Below are 19,238 nucleotides of genomic sequence, written 5' to 3' on the forward strand. Positions count from 1 at the left end.
ACATTTTCATCAGTTTGTTTAAATGAAATAATGCCGTGTACGATCTCTTTCATGCTCTAAATGATCAAACAAACGTTTGTCTGTTTACTAACTGTTAATCAATAGTTTTTTGGAGTTTGGTATTTATTGATTCATTCAAATTAGATTTGTATATTGTGTATTTCATCACCAAGTACAAATATGTGATCATACAGGATACTCGGAGATAATTCACACGTGCCCGACGCCCAAGCAAAAGGGCGTCGTTAGAAATCGTACCAACTTAACATGTAGGAACTAGTGATCATACCAACATATTATTTCCACAACAAAAACTTTAACCTTACAATGTCAACGGCCAAGGTTACTGTCGCATATCATCTCTGTTTTCGTTTCACGTTCAGACAGAATCGATCGTATAGACGTTCTCTTGTTAAATTGGCCTGTTAACCAAACAGTAGAATACTTTCAGTGGACCGAGAAAGATCAGGTACTGTAACTATTTACGAGCGTGTATTTCGTGAGAAAGTTAGTAAACCGTAGCTGGTAAAACGTTATTGAAATATGCTCTATCGCGTGTAACGGTTACGTACATTTGATTTCTATTGACACGATTTGAATTTGGTCTGTGTGTAATATACATTGTCGGCCATAAACGGAAGCGCAAACAATCGATATAATCAAAGCAGTTCAATTAAAATTTCGTTCCAGTAAATGGTGATCAGATATACCAGCTTAGCGAAACATTAAAAAATTTCACGACCACGTATTTTCGAACTTGTTGCAAACTTTAACGATAGAAGCGCAATAGTTGACTCTCGAAACAATGATAATGACATGTCAAAAGTTTCGCATATCGCACGTATAACGGGTATACCTATATTCATAAAAGATATCTACAAAATATTTCGAACATTTTCATCAGTTTGTTTAAATGAAATTCTGCCGTGTACGATCTATTTCATGCTCTAAATGATCAAACAAACGTTTGTCTGTTTACTAACTTTTAATCAATAGTTTTTTGGAGTTTGGTATTTATTGATCAATTCGGATTAGATTTGTATATTGTGTATTTCATCACCAAGTACAAATATATGATCATACAGGATACTCAAGGATAATTCATATGTGGCCGACGCCCAAGCAAAAGGGCGTCGTTAGAAGTCGTACCAACCTAGCATGTAGGAATTAGTAATCATACCAACATATTATTTCCTCAACAAAAACTTTAGAACCTTACAATGTCAACGGCCAAGGTTACTGTCGCATATCATCTCTCTTTTCGTTTCACGTTCAGACAGAATCGATCGTATAGACGTTCTTTTGTTAAATTGGTCTGTTAACCAAACAGTAGAATACTTTCAGTGGACCGACAACGATCAGGTACTGTAACTATTTACGACCGTGTATTTCGTGAGAAAGTTAGTAAACCGTAGCTGGTAAAACGTTATTGAAATATGCTCTATCGCGTGTAACGGTTACGTACATTTGATTTCTATTGACACGATTTGAATTTGGTCTGTGTGTAATATACATTGTCGGTCATAAACGGAAGCGCAAACAATCGAAGCAGTTCAATTAAAATTTCGTTCCAGTAAATGGTGATTAGATATACCAGCTTAGCGAAACATTGAAAAATTTCACGACCACTTATTTTCGAACTTTTCGCAAACTTTAACGATACAAGCGCGATAATTGACTCTCGAAACAATGATAATGACATGTCAAAAATTTCGCATATCGCACATATAACGGGCATACCTATATTCATAAAAGATATCTACAAAATATTTCGAACATTTTCATCAGTTTGTTTAAATGAAATAATGCCGTGTACGATCTGTTTCATGCTCTAAATGATCAAACAAACGTTTGTCTGTTTACTAACTGTTAATTAATAGTTTTTTGGAGTTTGGTATTTATTGATCAATTCGGATTAGATTTGTATATTGTGTATTTCATCACCAAGTACAAATATATGATCATACAGGATACTCGAGGATAATTCATATGTGGCCGACGCCCAAGCAAAAGGGCGTCGTTAGAAGTCGTACCAACTTAGCATGTAGGAACTAGTGATCATACCAACTTATTATTTCCTCAACACTAACTTTAGAACCTTACAATGTCAACGGCCAAGGTTACTGTCGCATATCATCTCTCTTTTCGTTTCACGTTCAGACAGAATCGATCCTGTAGACGTTCTCTTGTTAAATTGGCCAGTTAACCAGGCAGTAGAATACTTTCAGTGGACCGACAACGATCAGGTACTGTAATTATTTACGAGCGTGTGTCTCGTGAGAAAGTTAGTAAACCGTAGCTGGTAAAACGTTATTGAAATAAGTTCTATCGCTCTAACGATTACGTACATTTGATTTCCACTGACACGATTTGAATTTGGCTGTATGTAATATACATTGTCGGCCATAAATACAAGCGTAAACAATCGTTATATTTGTTTAGAAAGGTAGGAAATCTTTGTATTTGGAGACTTGTATATTAAACGTCAAATTTTTATGCTTGTACTAAAATTAAGAAAAAAAAGAAATGTTTAATATGAAAAAGGGTGTTATCAATGAAATAATGTAAGTCGAAGATGATCAAATTAAATTATAATAGAAGGTAAATAACTCGACCTTGAATATTTACAATTGGTAGTTTACTTCTGAAAGGAGTATAAACCGATAAACAGGATAGATAATTTGAAGTGTTGAACGTTACTATGTTACTCGTATATACATGTAGTACTTTATTCCTGACAGTCTGTAGCCTGTGACGACGCTGTTCACATATCTCTTAAGTGAGTATCGTTACTAAGTTACCGCGTGATAATGTTGAATTATCTATTATAACGATTATCTAACGCTGTTAAGTTGATAGGTTCGCTTATTACAAATATGTTTTCCTAAATATTATAATTAAATATATATATATTTAATATTCATATATTATATATACATTATTATTTATATTTATATAATATAATATAGCGTGTGAATATGAAATATATGTAGTATGAATATTTAAATACGATGCTTTTATTTAATTTCAAGAAAAAAAATTTATTTGCGTTATTTTTGTTTTGCCATGGAGACTGCAAAGAATAGAGATCCGGTAAATAAATACATACATACGTGCTTTTATTTAATTTCGTCAAATTTCCTAACTGAATTTTCTAAAACTTTCGTATGAAACATGGAACTCTCGTCGAATAAAAGTGAAAAGATGGAAAAGGAAATAAAGAAGCTTTCCAAATTCATTTTGGTACTCGGTTAGTTTTAACCGTATATCATATGACGTAATATGAAAATAATATAAGTCAATTTTCGTTGACAATTAGTATCTAATTTATAATTAGTTACGGATAAAGAGAACATCAAACGTGAATACGTGTATATTTTTCTAATTAGAACAGAATAGATAATGTTTCTTGTTTTATGAATCACAGCATACATCCATACAATATCATATATGCATTTACGATCAATTTAGAGATACAGCGAGCGGAGTATTCGACATAATTTTTAGTACGTAGATTTTATTCTGTACTATGTAGATAAATTAATACGTATGTACCATTTCTTTAGTTTCCTGCTTAGAGATATGAAATTGTATAGAAATCCGTAGTCTAATTAACGAATGGAATTATCAATCTCTTGAGAATTAATGCTCGTTCGCGGTAGTGACTTTCACTTATTTATTTCCTTGTCATGGTTTGACAAAAGTAATGCAGAAGGACGAAGATATCAAAGGAAATCTGAAATTATAAAAAAGTTTTACAATAATTTATATTAAACATATGTGTAAAGTTTCGCAATGAAAAGACAGGTATTCTATGAAAGTTATTTGTTAGCAAACAGTAACATAGGAGGTAAAAATCGGAGCCGCAGTGAAGGCTGTTAACGTGTACTTGTATAGCGTAGAAATCGACGAAACGAATAGAATCGTGATTATTATTGCTTAGTGGTTAGATGATTTTTATTCTATAGTGTATGTGTAACAATACGTGAAAAAGAAGGATAGCAGGAGGTGAGAAAAGAGGTATATATATATACCAGATACGTACGTATTACGTTACGTTGCAGAAATCGAACCAATACTTAATAGATTACACACAGATACCTGGTCCCCGTTATTTACATATTTTATTTACATATGGGCGATAAGACGCAGAAACCTCTCTCGAGAAATCGTATCAGGCATCGGTGTCACGGCGAACCGAGCGCCGATGACCAAAATATTCTCCAACATCGAATCGTCCATTATCTGTTTTAGTCAGTCACTGAGAAAACATCAAGAGGTCTACATCTTAAGTCATTTCGGTCGACATCTTCGTATAGGATACTTAAGTAATAACATAAGAACGTGAGTCGTTTTTTAAAATAAACATTTAGCCCCTTCCTTACACGTATTTAAAATTACATTACGTTACATGAACATTACTTTATATAAAATCAATGTAGAGATATTATTTTCTCTTGAAAGTATACCGATGTATCAGGATGTGTAAAAGATGAATTATTTTTATAGGAAATGACGAAAGTCTTCTTATACGTAAATGACATTAGTCCACCATGTCGTGCCGTTCTAATGGTGGCTAAGGAAGTTAAGCTGGATTACAAGATTCGTGAAGTTAACCTGGACAATGAGGACCATCTAACAGAGGAATTTTTAAAAGTAAAAAATTTAGCTCTTCCCACTGAACGAAACGCGTTAAAATGAAATTCAAATTTCTACTTGTTTCTAATTTTTTTTACCAGATGAATCCTTTGCACACGATTCCGGTGTTGGAAGATCACGGATGTATTATTGCGGATAGGTGAAACATTTTTATATCTTCTACCTAATTCTTGATGTATTCATTTAATAATTAGCATCGATTTCTTTTTAGTCACGCTATCGCCGGTTATATGGTTGATGAGTTTTCAAATCGTATGGCTCTGTACCCGAAAGAACTGCAGAAACGAGCTCTGGTTATTCAATGTTTCATATTCGACGCGGCGGTATTGTTCCCTGCTGTGAAACGCGCCGTGGTAAGTGATTCTTTGTTCATGTATACACCGAGGAGAGTGGTGAAGTTTATTTGGCGTATGTCAGATTTTTCACATCTTATTGTCATCTTATCCAATTGTGTCATCGGCTTACGTTTTCCCATCGTTGGGAAATCCGTTGCACGTATAAAACAATGGTGATTGCTAATACTTGTATAGTCAAGCATCCAAAAGCCAGTTTTCCAGATTCACTTTCACCGCGACTCGTATAGTAAGATAAAAGAATTTCATCGCTACAGATTTTCAAACAAACAGGAAGGAAACGCTTGCGTTGCGCATTTACATAGGTTGGTTCGTGCACTCCTATCGATGGTGCTGCAGTAGACAAAGGCGGCCATTGGGGCGGCCGATTAAGTCGCGCGAAAGGAGGTTAATGCGATTCGCCTTTCCGCATGTATGTACGCGCAGGAGCATTATGTGATACCGGTAGGAAGTTCTTGAGCATCCTATGTACCTTTTACGGCGCCTAATAAAGTCGGCTAACTACACATTTTTGTCCGTGATGGGCCAACTACGAGCGACTCGTTTCCGGACGTATACTTCTATACATATACACTTTTAACTAGTAGCAGGGCCGAAATAATGTTACAGCAAGTTTTAAGCTTTCCCAACAGGAGAAAGAAGCGCGTTTTTGGTTAAGTTGATGCGAATTGGAGAAAAAGACGAAAGATTCTGTTCGGCAAGAAATTGAAAAAAGAGGATTATATTAATTCTGCTATGACCTTCGAATTTTTTTACGACTCAATCTTGCTTCGGTTTCGAGCGAGTAAAAAAGGCTTGTAATATTTTAAGAGAATCATTGATATATATTTGAGAGAATCACGAGAGTCATGTATATCAATAATGATTTCTTTTATGTTTTTTTTGAATTCAAGCAAATTTTTGAACGGTCACTATATGACGTTTCCAGTTAGGAATCCAGGCTATTAATAAGCTAAGGTGAAAAAGAATAAATTTAGGAAAATATACAGATTCTCTCTAGAAACTGAGAGTCCACACTAAAAACCTAAATCTAACCCATAGCGTTGATGTTGTAAGCATACGATACGGTTGAAACGGTAGAACATGTACGTTGTACATAGACTTAGAAGTTATACGAATTAACTTTGACCCTTGGAAATAAATGTGCGTCCGGAAGTTTGGTGTCGTGCAGACTATAACACAGTTGCTCATGACGCAAACCTTCTGCAGAGACAGATAATTTCACAGGCTGATGATATTCACATCATTAATTCGAAATATTTACAATTTTATTATATCCTTGTTCATTCAAACTTACATTTTCTACACTTTATATATTTTTTCTTTTTATGTTATTTGTAACTTTTCACTGTTATAGCGACCGATATTAATGGGAGAAAAGAATTCTATCGCCAAAGAAGATATAGACGCATGTAAAGAAGCGTTCTCACAGTTGAATAAGCTTCTGGAGGGTAAGAGATGGTTGCTCGATCACGAAACTTACACTGTCGCGGATATTAGTTGCGTAGCTACGGCCTCCAGTGCCTCTGTAAGTTGTTTAATTTTTGTTAAAACGAATATCACAACGTTTCGAGAATCAGATGACATCTCTCCGAATGTTTTCTTTAGGTTCTGGTAGATGTAGATCAATATCCGAATGTAAAGGCTTGGATGAAATGTTGCGAAGAAAGAATACCGAGCTACAGAGAATGCAATTTACCAGGACTTACAAAATTCCATGCTCTTCTTGCTCCCGCACTTTCCAATCCCTAAATATATAAACTATACCTATATATGTATATATATATATATATATATATATTTAATATATATATATTTATTGTATCTATAATCAGAATGGCAACAAAGTGGAAGAGTGAAGTGTTTGCTTTGATAATAAGTGTGGAATTCTAATAATTTTTTTTTAATTTTTATATATCATTTTCGTATTTTGTAATTCTGCTATAATTTGTTATATATACAGTTGTATGACAAATATTAATAAAAATACATATATATCTTTATCAGATTCATTTTATACTCTCTCTCTCTCTCTCTCTCTCTTAGCTTCACTTAAAAAACGTAAACAAAATGTCGTTTAAGTAGCGACGCATTATTCATCGAATGGCGTGCAGTAACGCTCGAGCGAAGGTCTCATTTCATTATTGTCAACATGCAGTGCATATCATTCACCGGACACGATGTTTCCCGGAAGGGTAGATAACTCGTATTCTGATTAATATGCCTTTTTTCGCGTATTTTCACTTTTGTCTTTTTGCGATATTCCTTTTGTATCTTTTTCTCTGATTTCTAGCGTTATCAAAGATATCTGTATGGTCACATGATCGACATTCGACCGTGAGGACCACACAAGGAGCAACGATTGCGAGCCATAGAATTTCTCCGTTGTTTTATCAATGCGACATGGATCGATAGATAAACAAAAGAATGCTAGAGAATTCGTACAATTATACTCCACCGTATTTTTTGGTCTTGCTGGATCTAAAGTACACGCGATATTTTCTATACCTACACTCTTTCGTTATTATATTAAAGACTAGTCGTGTCTCATAATATTTAACCAGATCAATTATATTATTATATCTTCTGTGAAAAGTTCAAGATTGAATTTCGAGATGTTAGGCGATTCAAACAACTCTACCTTACCATGTCAAAGAGTCGGTATGGCTCAAGATACGATTACTTAGCGTTGCGGATCGAAGGAGAGGCGTTATCAGAAGCCAAATATTACACATTATTGTCACCATCATCGCCGAGACAATATCATCAAGAGCCTCTTTTTACGTCCTTTAATTCGCGTATTTATGATTATTACGACGACGACATGTCCTGTTTGCTCTGGACTCTGGACACGTTTACACAGCGGATCTATAAATTGCAAGCCTTCGTCAGATTTTGCTAGGCCTCTACGCCGTTTCGTAACCGTGAAAATCGTGGCTGATATCCATTTTCTCGATTAGTATTCGAGACGCTTCATTTTCAGCTGTTTCATAGTTATTTGTATGGCAGACGAAAAATCAACTTGGGAGTTTCGAGTTTCACGAAATTGTGTGCCGTTATGACGTATGCGGATATGGAAACGAGGAAGGTTGGTTTAATTGGTAATCAAGAAAATTCATGGTCTACAGTGACGAGTCAAAACTGTGTTGCCAACGGTTTGATGGAACCTACGCAATCGCTGACATTGAACCTGTTCATGGCACGGACAAACGTCTTTTTGCCTTCTTTTTTGTTACTCCATTGAAACTGGTTGCGACTACATTTGTAATAGTTTATCATTACACCGCGGTGCATCGTATGTTTGATAGAAAGTTGCAAGAATAATACCAATAACAGTAACTTGGTATGCATCGTTAGGTTTTCTGTTTAGCATTATTTGATTTTATATATTGATTTGATTTGTAGATTTACACAAATTTAAGACCAATCTCGTATATGGCACAGTGGATGCGCACGAGACATTCTGTTTCTCGTTGCTTCGTCCAAAAATAGATGCGAATCAACGTGATCTCTCTGCAAATCGGAATCTACGTATCGTCTAGAAGATTATTGCACTCGGTAGGTGGTTTCGAGGAATCGAACTGAACGAGTTCCAAGTTTCGCAAGAATCAACCAATCTCGTTTGGAAGAACCATCGACGAGAATTTGATTGTTTCCAGTTGGTTTCTAAAATTTCGATACTCATGAAGTATCGAAAACTGACGGAGACACACCGATTTCAAATAGATTGATTTTAATCTTGTCAAATATAAAATATGTAATTTATTTTCAATAGCAATGAAACGATGTATTCAGGTATGGAAGATCGATAAATAAAGAAATTATTACCTTGTTCCGTTAACACGCTCAACTACTGCACGTTTTGTAATATCGCCGATCTGTCTAAACGACCACTTTCATTGTTTTCTATGTGTGGATATTGTATGGAACACAACGTGATTACGGGAAATGCACACGTTGCACGAGAAGTCGATTAATTAGCCACCACTTCTTCCTTTACCGTGTTTAGTCGTCTCGCAAATGCGTCATACTTCACCTATTTCTTCCTCCTTACCTCTCTCTGTATTTATTAGGTAACTGTCGATGTAACGACGGAGACAGGTTTTTCACTCTTTCTTTTCAATGGGATCTCCCCTTGGCATTAATTCATGCAACGATTTCTTTACTTTTTGATATAGTCACCGCATCACCCGATACTACGTCGGTATAATGCAACGCATATGCAGCCCCAGCATTCTCGATTTCTACGAAATAAGACGCGGAGGGCGAGCTCTGGTCGGACAGGTTCTCTCGCTTTTTGGTTCTCGTTTTTTAAATAACACGTGCTTCGTATTTTTAGATTCAGCTATGCGGCTTAAAAAATACAGATAAATAGGATTGTCGATTCGGTTACGTGGAAATCCGCTGTCCTCTCTCGTGTCCGTTAATAGGATTACCACCCGTGACTGATAAAGAGTAGAAAAAAGAAGAGAATCTCATTTCAGTCAACCAGAATGGACTTACCGCTTCCGAAAAGAAAAAAAAAAGAAAAAGAAAGAAGATGAAGGAAAGGATCAAGCATCTTCGGTTTCCCTTCCACGTAGCGTTCTTTATATTAGAGACGCGAGAATATTTACGAACCACAGAGGAATCGCCTTTGAGCCATTTATTTCTCTTCACGCTGTGAGGACATTAACGAGGAGATGCGGTTGTTCGTTTTTCTTTCTTCTGTGATGTCTACCTCCCTTAAAGTCACCTCTACATACCTGAACCATCTCGCGGTAAAAACACTTTCAATTACACACTCCAAGTCTTCTCGAATCTATTTTGTTCCTGCCTGGACAACCTTCGATTCGCTTCGATCGAATATTTCCCCGTCGATCAATATTTTTCTTGTTATATACTGCTTCAGAAAATACGATAAACGAACGATCGCTTAAATCGTTCTACGAAGAAGATCGTATCAACTTCTTGGCGAAGTCTCCACACGAAAATCCCCGATCCATCTGCTCCTGTCGAACGAAGAAATTCTTTGAAACGCTGCCTGGAACTGGTTCACACAGTTTTTCACTGATATTTGTAGCGAAGAGAGGTTCTTTTTTCGTATACTCGTTACGATAGATGTTGATTTATACGATGTTAATGGCAATTGTTAACGAAACACTGGTAGACCTTAGGTACATTGTGATGAATGTGAAAGAGAAAATGATGAGAAATTCGCCATTGAGAATGTAGGAAGGATCGCGATTAGATGTACGTTAGTGTGTTCTTAAGATCTTACTTTTATGATTGGTTATAACGCATAAAACTTGAATCAAAGAAGTCACCATGAAAGTATCGACCGTAAGTATTAAGATATTATCTGCTAGTATGCTACTAGATCTATTAATATGTATTGGGTACAAATTGAATGCTTTTTACTGGTTTTACTCGCCAGTTATTTTGCCCTACATGCCCTATAATGTAAAATTTTAAATACAGTAGAATTTGTTAAGATTATTCAATAAATATAACGATTAGAAGATGCCCCAATGCTTATGGTTAATGGTGTGTATAAAAAAATATATATTGCAAGGAGAATAACTTTTATTCAATTACTGCAAAAAATTAAACAATTCTCAAAGATGCACCATTGAAAATTTCTAAAATTTCTATGAAAATTCGCAAACCGATCATTTTAAGTATATTCTGAAAATTAGTATTATGTAACTAAGTCGTGACATAGTTAGTCGGAGAAAAACGTGGTTTGATGTATCGCGCAACGTAAAATGTTTATTCTGTCTAACGATAATGTATAAATTTCGGTATGATACTTTCCTTCTTCCGAACGATAATTAATTTCATCATTTTACAATTTTAGCGTTCATTTATTTTCCTCCGTCTAGATACCATTAATTAATATTAATTAATAACCGAAACAATCGTTTGACCGATGAGAGTATGAGTTTCGATAATGGAAATGATAGGCAACTGCGTATGATTGGTCTCAGTTGAACGTTTCAATACAACAAGAGGTCAGTCGATCGACCTATTCGTCTCAAATCCCGCATGCGTCTATTTGCTAAACAAAGCCGGTCGTTAAAAGTCGCTTTGATGCTCCCTTTGCGTAAGTAAATAAATCTAAGCATTGGTAACAATTCACTAGATAACAATTCACTGGAATTAACGAATTGTACGATGAATAGGATCTGCGATAGGATTAATAATATAAAATTGTTGTTTTAAATTGCAACGTTAAAATCCATTGATTACGCAAGGTTATTCAATTTTAACAGGTTCGAATGTCAATGATCCGCGCAATAAAATAAATGGGTGGACAATAGTTGGACGATATAACGCTAAAAATAAAGTTAAGGATTATTTATAAAATTGTTGAAATTTTTAATCGTCCGAATTTCAATATACTTTAGATCGCTATGTTAATCGTGTATGAATTTGAATCACTATATATTATGTATCGTTATATATTATACATTATACTCTTTGTATCAAGATAGTTATATATGCAACATATTTCGATTTCTACCAAAGAGTTCCTGAATCACTATACAAGAGCTCCTGCGGCGAATCCTTGCCTCAATGTCTTGTTTTTTTTAAAATATACGCACATATATGTAAATCCTATTTTCTGAACGTCCGATGAACAAATGAATATCAATAGCTGTACAAGATTTTCCACACGGCTTACTATCCCTTTCTCCTCTTTCATTTTCTCAGGAAACAAATCTGAGTAAACAGTACCGCTCCACTGATTCTCCCAGAGGAATTCGATTACCTTTTTCAAGCGATGCAACGAATAGGATAAAATAAAGGAAGGAAGGAAAGGGAACCATAGGGCGCTCCAGGTAAAAAACAAATCACACCTCAGGCATCCATGGTTTATTCCGTGTCTCTGAATACCATAGCGAGAACGATTACTTTTATTTCGTTGAAAGGTCGGAACCGAAATAGCGAAAGAAAGGATAGAAAAAAAAAACAGAAAGAAAGAAAAAGGAAGAGATGAAGTCGAAGGGTATCAGGTCCACGGGGATCATTTACGCGAGAAACATTCGCGTACAACCTAAATGTTGTTGTATACGAACCTATAAATACATATTCACGAGCGGATGTTGAGGCATTGCTAAGGTCCACGTGGTCGTGGATCACGGTGGTGGCAACAGTCGGCCTCCGACCGTCGTCCAAGTGTGCATAAACGTAAGCCGGTGTGTTTCTCTTTTGCGAGACGAACAGTAAGAGCAAGGAAGATCGTGAACCGACGGAACAGGTCGGGGCGAGTTCCCTTTCGACTGGTGTTTTCGTTCGAACGCGCCTCGTGGAGGAGATAGCGGCCGTCCGTTTAAACGTAACATTTGCCAAAAATTTGCGCAAAGAAACGCTTCGTCCGCTACTGAACTGTGTCGCGAATCGTCGCTTGGACATAATAACGATCAGTTCTTGACGCGATCGACGCTCGACGTCACGAAGTTGCTCGTTTCAATCAAGGTAATCGTAAGACCAACGATCGGTGCAACGTTCCTCCGTGTTTTTCCTTTTTCCCGCGTCCGACGACGGTGTGTTGGCAACACGCGGTACTAGCGACTGCGTTTTTACGAATTTGAAAACCGTCAGATCGATGAGACTCGAACGATATTGAAGCCTCGGGCTTGTGCTTCGTTCGACGATCAAGCAACGAAGGCCAATATATCGAGCTGCGCGATTCGGAGAAAATTACCGAGCAAGTAAACGTAAGTACTACAACGTGATTGCATTGTTACGCAAGGAGAACCACGTTGTTTACCGATTCATGTTTTCCTGAATCTTCGGGAGTCCCGGTTGCCTCCGTCTCGGAACGTTTCAGAAATTACGTGCCAGCGTGAAATGTAAAACGTTAGATTGAAATTCAAAACGATCGGACCTGAGGTTCGCATCAGAGCGGTTTGTTTTGATGGCGTCGACAGCGTTTTCTCTTTGTTGAATGTATCTCCTTTTTGTTCTGCGCAAACGCTTCATATTCCGATATATCCGGCTTCTTATTCGTAACTCGATCGTTGTTGCTCTTTCAGCAAATATCTTTCGTTTCGCATATAATCAGAATTTTCGAGAGCTATGCTCGAAGAGCGCTTTGCAAATTCAACCAATCAGTCTTTCGATTCGGCTCGTCCGTCTTTCAATGTGAAACAAGCTTTCAACTTGTTCTCGTTGCGGTGTACACGTTGAGGAATGTAAGTAATACAGTGTCGTTCCCTTCCGAGATTCCTTTATTCCTCTTTGCCCATTGGCAAGGTCTACACGCTGTTATGACATCGGGAAACTTGTTCGACCAGCTACGCTCCACTGCAATCTGTTTAGGCTTCTGAGAAAAACGATGCTGCTGTTTCTTCCCATTGTCTTTTGTTATCGATCATTGATCAAAACATGCTTTCAACGCTTCATGATGCACCACGTTTTCATTTAAATTATCTTAAACGAAGTAAGCATCTCTCATAAAGTTGTTAAACGCGTTTCGTATTCAAAGATTTCCTTCTGTTACTTGTATGTGTGATATTACTATGTATGGATGTTTGAAAATTAGCACGCAAGGATTTTGACATATCGCGAAAAGCGTTAATCATTGTTTTTTCGATCGTTCCGTGTCGGCTCGTCGACTTTGAACCGTGCAACTCGTGATCTTTAATGATCGAGAACATCTTGATAATAAAGAATCGATTTTGCTAGCAATACTCTACTATTTAGAACCTTAAATTACACTGTGAAGTAAATTCTAGGTTGTCAGGTGTCTGAAACGGAAGAGGTTAAGGAAACAATTATGATAGAATTACGTTCGGTAATCGCATATCTTTAGATTCTCCTTCAAAGATTCCTTGAATTTTTTTCTCTTCATTAATCCTACTGAATCTTATTGAATCTTACTGAAACAATGCCTTTGTTTTATCGGAGACTGTTTTATCGATTATCTAATATCGAAGAAGGTAAATTGCGATTTCTTTGTCCAAGTTTGGTCTTTCTTTCTTACGTCAGGTGTCTCTTCGATCTTCTGCAAATACGTTATCCTCTTTGCTATTATTGTTACCTCTCGGAGGAAAAGATCAAACTAAAACTTCATCGATATTGTAATCAATACTGTAAAAAATATTCTCCAGAGCCTACATGATCTATCACGCGTTTCGCTTGTGCAACGTAGCTGAGAGACATAATTTACAAACGCAGTGAAAGTGCACACAATCTGTGACATGCTAATGAATGAAACCATCCACCGACCGGAATGTTTCCCCTTCAAACAAGTTTCTTTATAATCACTGATTTAGCAAACAACGAGCATCAAGTGAAACAGCAGAATGTAAATTTATAGTTATGCGTAGCTGCACTGGATTACATCATGAAGATTTGTATTCAACTTATCGGAAGATTGTTATTTATATTTACATTTTTATTACGCTTTCACGGACATACAAATACTTTGATTTTGCTTCAGTGTCATGCGTTAGACATCCACAATTGTACGTCGCAAGCAAGTAAGGAATATTCATTTTAATTGTTTTACGATTTCACGCGAAAGAATTTTTTTTTTTCTTCTTATCTTTCCCGTTGTTATGGCGTTCGAGAAGTTTCCGACAATTTTCGTAAATGCATCCGCGAATACCAGCGATTATGCAAATGACAGAGTGAAGATGGTACGTACTTCCAAATCAATAATTACTTCGCATCTTTGTAATCTTGAACTGGAATAATGATGAGTGTGCGGAAGAGCTGGAGAATTCGTGTGCGTGTGTATGTGTGATTATGATACTCAATTTGGAGGTCAACCATCGTAATTGCCAATACGCCATTTAAAATGTTTATTTTCGATTGTCCTTAATCGGTTTTTGTCTATCGTAAATCGATGATTTCCTGAAATGTTATTTAACTACACTGTACAGGATAAATCTGTAATCTTCGATGTCTTTCCACTATGTCAAGAGCCAACAGTAGTTATAAATAGTCGACGACCTTCGTTTAGCATTTTAATTTCATATCAATTTACGATTAGCGTTGATAATTGAGAATCCAATCGAGAGGCAAGTCGATAAAGTAGCGCGCTGGTCGATCGATACATTAATTTCGTAATTGAAACGACGCTTTGAACAAAATACGGTGAAATTAAGAGAAAATTGACAAATAAATTAGCCGCTCTTTTTACATTTTACATATTCCGATACCATACACCTATTATGTACCTACAAAATGAACAGCGTACAAACGAGAACACGCTGGCACGTACATATTAATGATAATAACGGGTTCAAATCAAATTTAGAAGCTTCGATGTCAAAGCTGGAGATTATTTCGTGCGTTTCCAAGCGACACGCATTAAATTCTCATTTAATATTCATCCATAATTTATTCACTGGAAATTAGAATACATCGAACGCTCGAAGCTTGATCACTTTCAATTGGTTATTTCGACCGGAAATAAAGGTGGAACTATGATATCCATACGTTGATACGACACGTACGAATGATCGACTTCGTTCTTCGTACGAAAAGCAATCCGTACGGTTCATTGTTCCGTTTCCCCGCAATGGATCCCGGAGCAGCACGCGACAGAGTGAAGCGCATTTCCGGTTGTCGATGTATCGACAGACGCGCTTGTTACGCTCTTCAAATATTTGTTCTGCCCTACGCGATATATCAGCGATCGGTTTCGCCTGTTCAATCTTGATTTATGGATCGGGACTCGTTTTTCCAATGTATCCAACCATCGATCCTTCTCCACCGACATTTTCGAAATTTCCACGAAAGTCAACTACGTAACCGAAAGAGCTGTTTGACGAATCTCGGTTTTCTTGTTAGGTGAACAAAGCGAGTAGCGTCGAATTCCGAAACGAAAGACTCGTGCGAGTATGTATGTATGGATAACAGAGTTATCTGTCTGTGTAAGACTCCGCAGCAGAGAAGTTAAAATCTGTAGCCATCCGAGGGACAAAATAATCCGAAGAGTTTAAAGCATTGATAAACAGCGTAAAATATTTTGACAATTCATTTTGCAGATCTAAACTGTTCTCGCGATGAGGGTCGACCAAATTGGACTTCTCTTGTGGAAGAATTACATCGTCCGAAAACGTCAACCGGTAATTATAATTATAAAATGATATAATTTGAGATTTGTTCGAAGTTACAAGCAGCGAAACGATATGTAAAATATCACACAAACTTCAATGTTTATAGGGTATATTGGCTCTTGTATTCGTATGGCCTGTGGTCGTGTTCATGATCCTGTACACGATTCGCGACAATGTAGATCCGAAGTATTATCCAACTTGCCAATTTCCTGCGAGGTCTATGCCGCAGGATGGGTTGCTGCCATTCGTTCAAAGTTTCATTTGCAGCGTGGGAAATCCCTGCGATCCTCTATCGGAATACGAAGAAGTTCCATCTTACAAAAATGCCACGTTAGTTCAGCAAGTTGTAAAATTTGCTTTTCTAAACATTTGCTCTTTTTAATCATTTTAACAGTCTATAACGTCTAACGATTCCATACTATTTTAAACATTGATTTAAATATCTCTGTGAATCGTTAAAGTAAAATAGCGAAAGTTGAAGCGGCACCAAATGATTTTTAATTCCGTTTACTTATTTCATTTCGATAGAAGCATGTAAAGAAGATTTATTTTTACAACAGTCTAGGTCCGTTAGTGGTAGAATTGCAGCCGATGCTCGGTAACGAAACGATTCTTTCCGCTATCAGCACGTTACCGAACAGCATCCAGCTTCTAAAATCAATGGCGCAGATACTCACTAGACCAGAAATCAAAGCGCTGTTTGGTACGTATGCACGAGTTGCTCAACACCTCATTTACTATCGTGGGTATTCAGGAATTTGCATCGAGTATTGAATTTGTCAAACTAGATCGCGGTATTCGATTGGGCGATTTGTTCAACAACCACGAGGAAATCAAGAATCTTCTTAGGGTTCAGATGCCGTACGCGCGAAGCGGATTGATCGACGAACTGTTTAACTCGTCCATAAAGTTACTATACGTCAGTATCGTATTATTAAGCCAGACAAACTGAACTCATCGATCAATTCATCCCGATGGAATTGTTTTCAACTTTTATTGGACCGATTTTCAGCTTATCGAGGCGTTCGGTTCGTCTAATATCGATGGTGCGGTTTGTTCTCCGGAAATTTTGAAGAAGTATCTGATTCTACCTAACGAACAGAACTACTTGGAAATTTCCAAGATTCTCTGCGACATCGATTCGGAGAAGATACCCAAAATGCTTGAGATTCTGTCCAAGCATCTTGATTTCTCCGGTTTACTGGAAATGATAGACCGTGTAATGGCCAAGTTTCGCGATTACGATTTTTTCGACGACTTAAAGAGAGCGGTCGAAACGATTCTGGACTTGCAAACCACGAAGAAGTTCGTTCCGCAGTACCTAAAGTTACGTCAATGGATGCCAAAGATGATAATGGTGTTCAAGAACGTCACATTCAAAGAAATTGACCTAACTTTGTGAGTAGCTTCGGTCGAATTTTAATTTCAAATGAATCTTTTTCGAACGAGAAAAGATTACAAAATAAATAAATAGCAAGTAAAAGAAATATATTCTCGAATCTAATCGCAGCGTGAATAAATCGCTGCAAGTTTTGGATCCGGTGTTCTCGATGGAGCGTGATTGGGTGACCGTCCGTCGAATGTTCTTGAGATTGCAAAAGTTACTGGATCTAGCGAAACGGATGGTAGAGGATCAAACTATCGACTCCTCCGAGAGCTTTTTCACGATAGTGCAACGTTTGTCCAGCACAGTACGATTTGTGTACGGAAACATGGTGAATCCCGAGAATCTTACTCAAATTCTAGATCTGAGCATCGCCATTCTGCACGATGGCGCGAAATTGATGCAAAAGATTTTGGACGGCCACCAGGATGACATACAGCTGTGAGATTTTTCCATTACTTATACAGTAATTTTTTTTTAAATGTATCTACGTATGTGTTGTAAAATGATTTATTTTTTATACAGACCAGCTGAAATTCTAGACGGACTCAGAGATTTTCTATCGGATAACATCCTAGCCACGTTGAGTTACATTTTGTCCTTCATGCAAACGATCGTCAGAATGTTACACCATGTTGCCATTATTCACGAGGACGTTCAGTACAGAATTTACGATATTTCCATAAATCACAAAGACACCGTGCAAAAATTGCTAACGAACGTCGATCCAAATTTTTATCGAACACTCGTTAAATCATTCTCTAAACTGGACTTCGTTGAGGTTGGCAAACGTTTCAATTATTTTTGTATAACCTTCCACGCTTGTAGAACGCATGAAATGATTCTTGCGTGTATTGCAGAAATTCGTGGATGAAGTTAAACGCACGAGTCCTGACGAGTTCTTTTGTCAGGAGGGGACGCTGAACGAAATTTTTGAGCGTTTCACAGACGGCAAAAACGAAGCTAAACACGTCAAGGAACTACTGTGCAGCGATGCCGGAAAGAAGTTTATCTGGGACGTGTACGAAAGTTTCGAGTTGAGAAACTTTGAAAGCATAGTAAGCATTGTGTTTCGCTTGTATTGACGCGAATGATTCTCGAAACGTGTTCTCATAATCCTGGGGCGACGTTGTTAGGTGAGCGACTCTTTATTCACGGTGTTCAATATGGCATTGCGCAAGGTGGTCAGCGTGAAGAAATCGAATCTAACTTCGCTAGTCGGCAACACAAAGGAGTTGATATCGTACTTGACATCGCCAAAAAGGCCAGACCCCGACTGGTCCGTATTCAAATTTGACGAAAGATGGCATGAAGTTTTCGAAGAAACTCGATCTCAAGGAAGATTGAACCTGTGAGTGGCACCGTTAGATATTTTTTCCACCTCTTACACCCGAGAAGAGAGCAGCCTGTAAAAATGATTTACTCGACTTTTACCTTTTTTCTCTTCAGTCTGGCGATCCATTTGAGCATAACGAAAATGGTCGGCTCTCGTAGCGTGACTTATATTATTATCGAGCCTGATCTGAAGAAGATGAACATACTCGCGAAGATAATTTTGTATAACTTGAAGAAGGATCCTACGAGCTGGATCGGTGAATTTAGGCAGAGGAAAATGGAGTTGGTCGAATCGTTCTACTTGACAGTAACGGATAAGGATAAGGTTGGTAAACAATCGCGTAACTCTTTCATAAAATCGACATTTCTTCCGGTAGCGAGGAAATGTTGCGGAAGAACGGTTACAGCGAGACCTACCATTCACACGCAAAAGTATACACGCTATACCAG

The 19,238-nt window shown here is 37.2% G+C and overlaps 2 protein-coding genes and 1 long non-coding RNA gene across 9 annotated transcripts in view; 2 read left to right on the forward strand and 1 right to left on the reverse strand.

Annotated features, from left to right (window-relative positions):
* The first annotated feature begins 333 nt into the window (after positions 1 to 333).
* Positions 334 to 7,020, forward strand: LOC132908438 (glutathione S-transferase 1-like). Of its 5 annotated transcripts, none has more exons than XM_060962476.1 (7): positions 334 to 469; positions 4,255 to 4,344; positions 4,510 to 4,656; positions 4,740 to 4,798; positions 4,871 to 5,012; positions 6,370 to 6,540; positions 6,621 to 7,020. In XM_060962476.1, exons 3-7 carry the CDS (start codon positions 4,513 to 4,515, stop codon positions 6,762 to 6,764), a joined length of 660 nt encoding a protein of 219 aa, XP_060818459.1. In that variant the 5' UTR covers positions 334 to 469; positions 4,255 to 4,344; positions 4,510 to 4,512; the 3' UTR covers positions 6,765 to 7,020. The 5 variants fall into 5 exon arrangements, with proteins under 5 accessions (XP_060818459.1, XP_060818460.1, XP_060818458.1 ...); XM_060962477.1 differs by lacking the exon at positions 334 to 469 and adding an exon at positions 1,227 to 1,362; XM_060962475.1 differs by lacking the exon at positions 334 to 469 and adding an exon at positions 2,068 to 2,246.
* On the reverse strand, positions 6,960 to 10,285 carry LOC132908440 (uncharacterized). The gene is made up of 2 exons (XR_009658366.1): positions 8,841 to 10,285; positions 6,960 to 8,678 (listed from the first exon to the last, which is right to left on the reverse strand). It is a non-coding gene; the product is annotated as an uncharacterized LOC132908440 (long non-coding RNA).
* A 1,799-nt stretch (positions 10,286 to 12,084) lies between these two features.
* LOC132907674 (uncharacterized) overlaps positions 12,085 to 19,238 on the forward strand; it is a 32,299-nt gene continuing 25,145 nt past the window's right edge. The window contains exons 1-11 of one of the 3 annotated variants that reach the window (XM_060960987.1): positions 12,085 to 12,715; positions 15,998 to 16,078; positions 16,176 to 16,399; positions 16,630 to 16,772; positions 16,858 to 16,988; positions 17,082 to 17,467; positions 17,580 to 17,894; positions 17,979 to 18,234; positions 18,314 to 18,511; positions 18,590 to 18,804; positions 18,903 to 19,113. In XM_060960987.1, coding sequence (XP_060816970.1) covers positions 16,016 to 16,078; positions 16,176 to 16,399; positions 16,630 to 16,772; positions 16,858 to 16,988; positions 17,082 to 17,467; positions 17,580 to 17,894; positions 17,979 to 18,234; positions 18,314 to 18,511; positions 18,590 to 18,804; positions 18,903 to 19,113 — 2,142 coding nt within the window. In that variant the 5' untranslated portion in view covers positions 12,085 to 12,715; positions 15,998 to 16,015. Of the gene's footprint in view, positions 12,716 to 14,544; positions 14,642 to 15,997; positions 16,079 to 16,175; positions 16,400 to 16,629; positions 16,773 to 16,857; positions 16,989 to 17,081; positions 17,468 to 17,579; positions 17,895 to 17,978; positions 18,235 to 18,313; positions 18,512 to 18,589; positions 18,805 to 18,902; positions 19,114 to 19,238 lie in introns of those variants that run through there. The other 2 variants (XM_060960984.1, XM_060960985.1) reach the window with 2 other exon arrangements.

The sequence above is a fragment of the Bombus pascuorum genome, chromosome 6, assembly GCF_905332965.1.
Source record: "Bombus pascuorum chromosome 6, iyBomPasc1.1, whole genome shotgun sequence".
Taxonomy (NCBI): Eukaryota; Metazoa; Arthropoda; class Insecta; order Hymenoptera; family Apidae; genus Bombus; species Bombus pascuorum.

Excerpts from the sequence above, each read along its gene's own strand:
- LOC132908438 (XM_060962476.1), top strand. The coding sequence starts at position 4,513 with ATGACGAAAGTCTTCTTATACGTAAATGACATTAGTCCACCATGTCGT. Across the intron at positions 4,657-4,739 it reads TAACAGAGGAATTTTTAAAA|ATGAATCCTTTGCACACGAT; the intron begins GTAAAAAATTTA and ends TTTTTTTACCAG. Across the intron at positions 4,799-4,870 it reads GGATGTATTATTGCGGATAG|TCACGCTATCGCCGGTTATA; the intron begins GTGAAACATTTT and ends ATTTCTTTTTAG.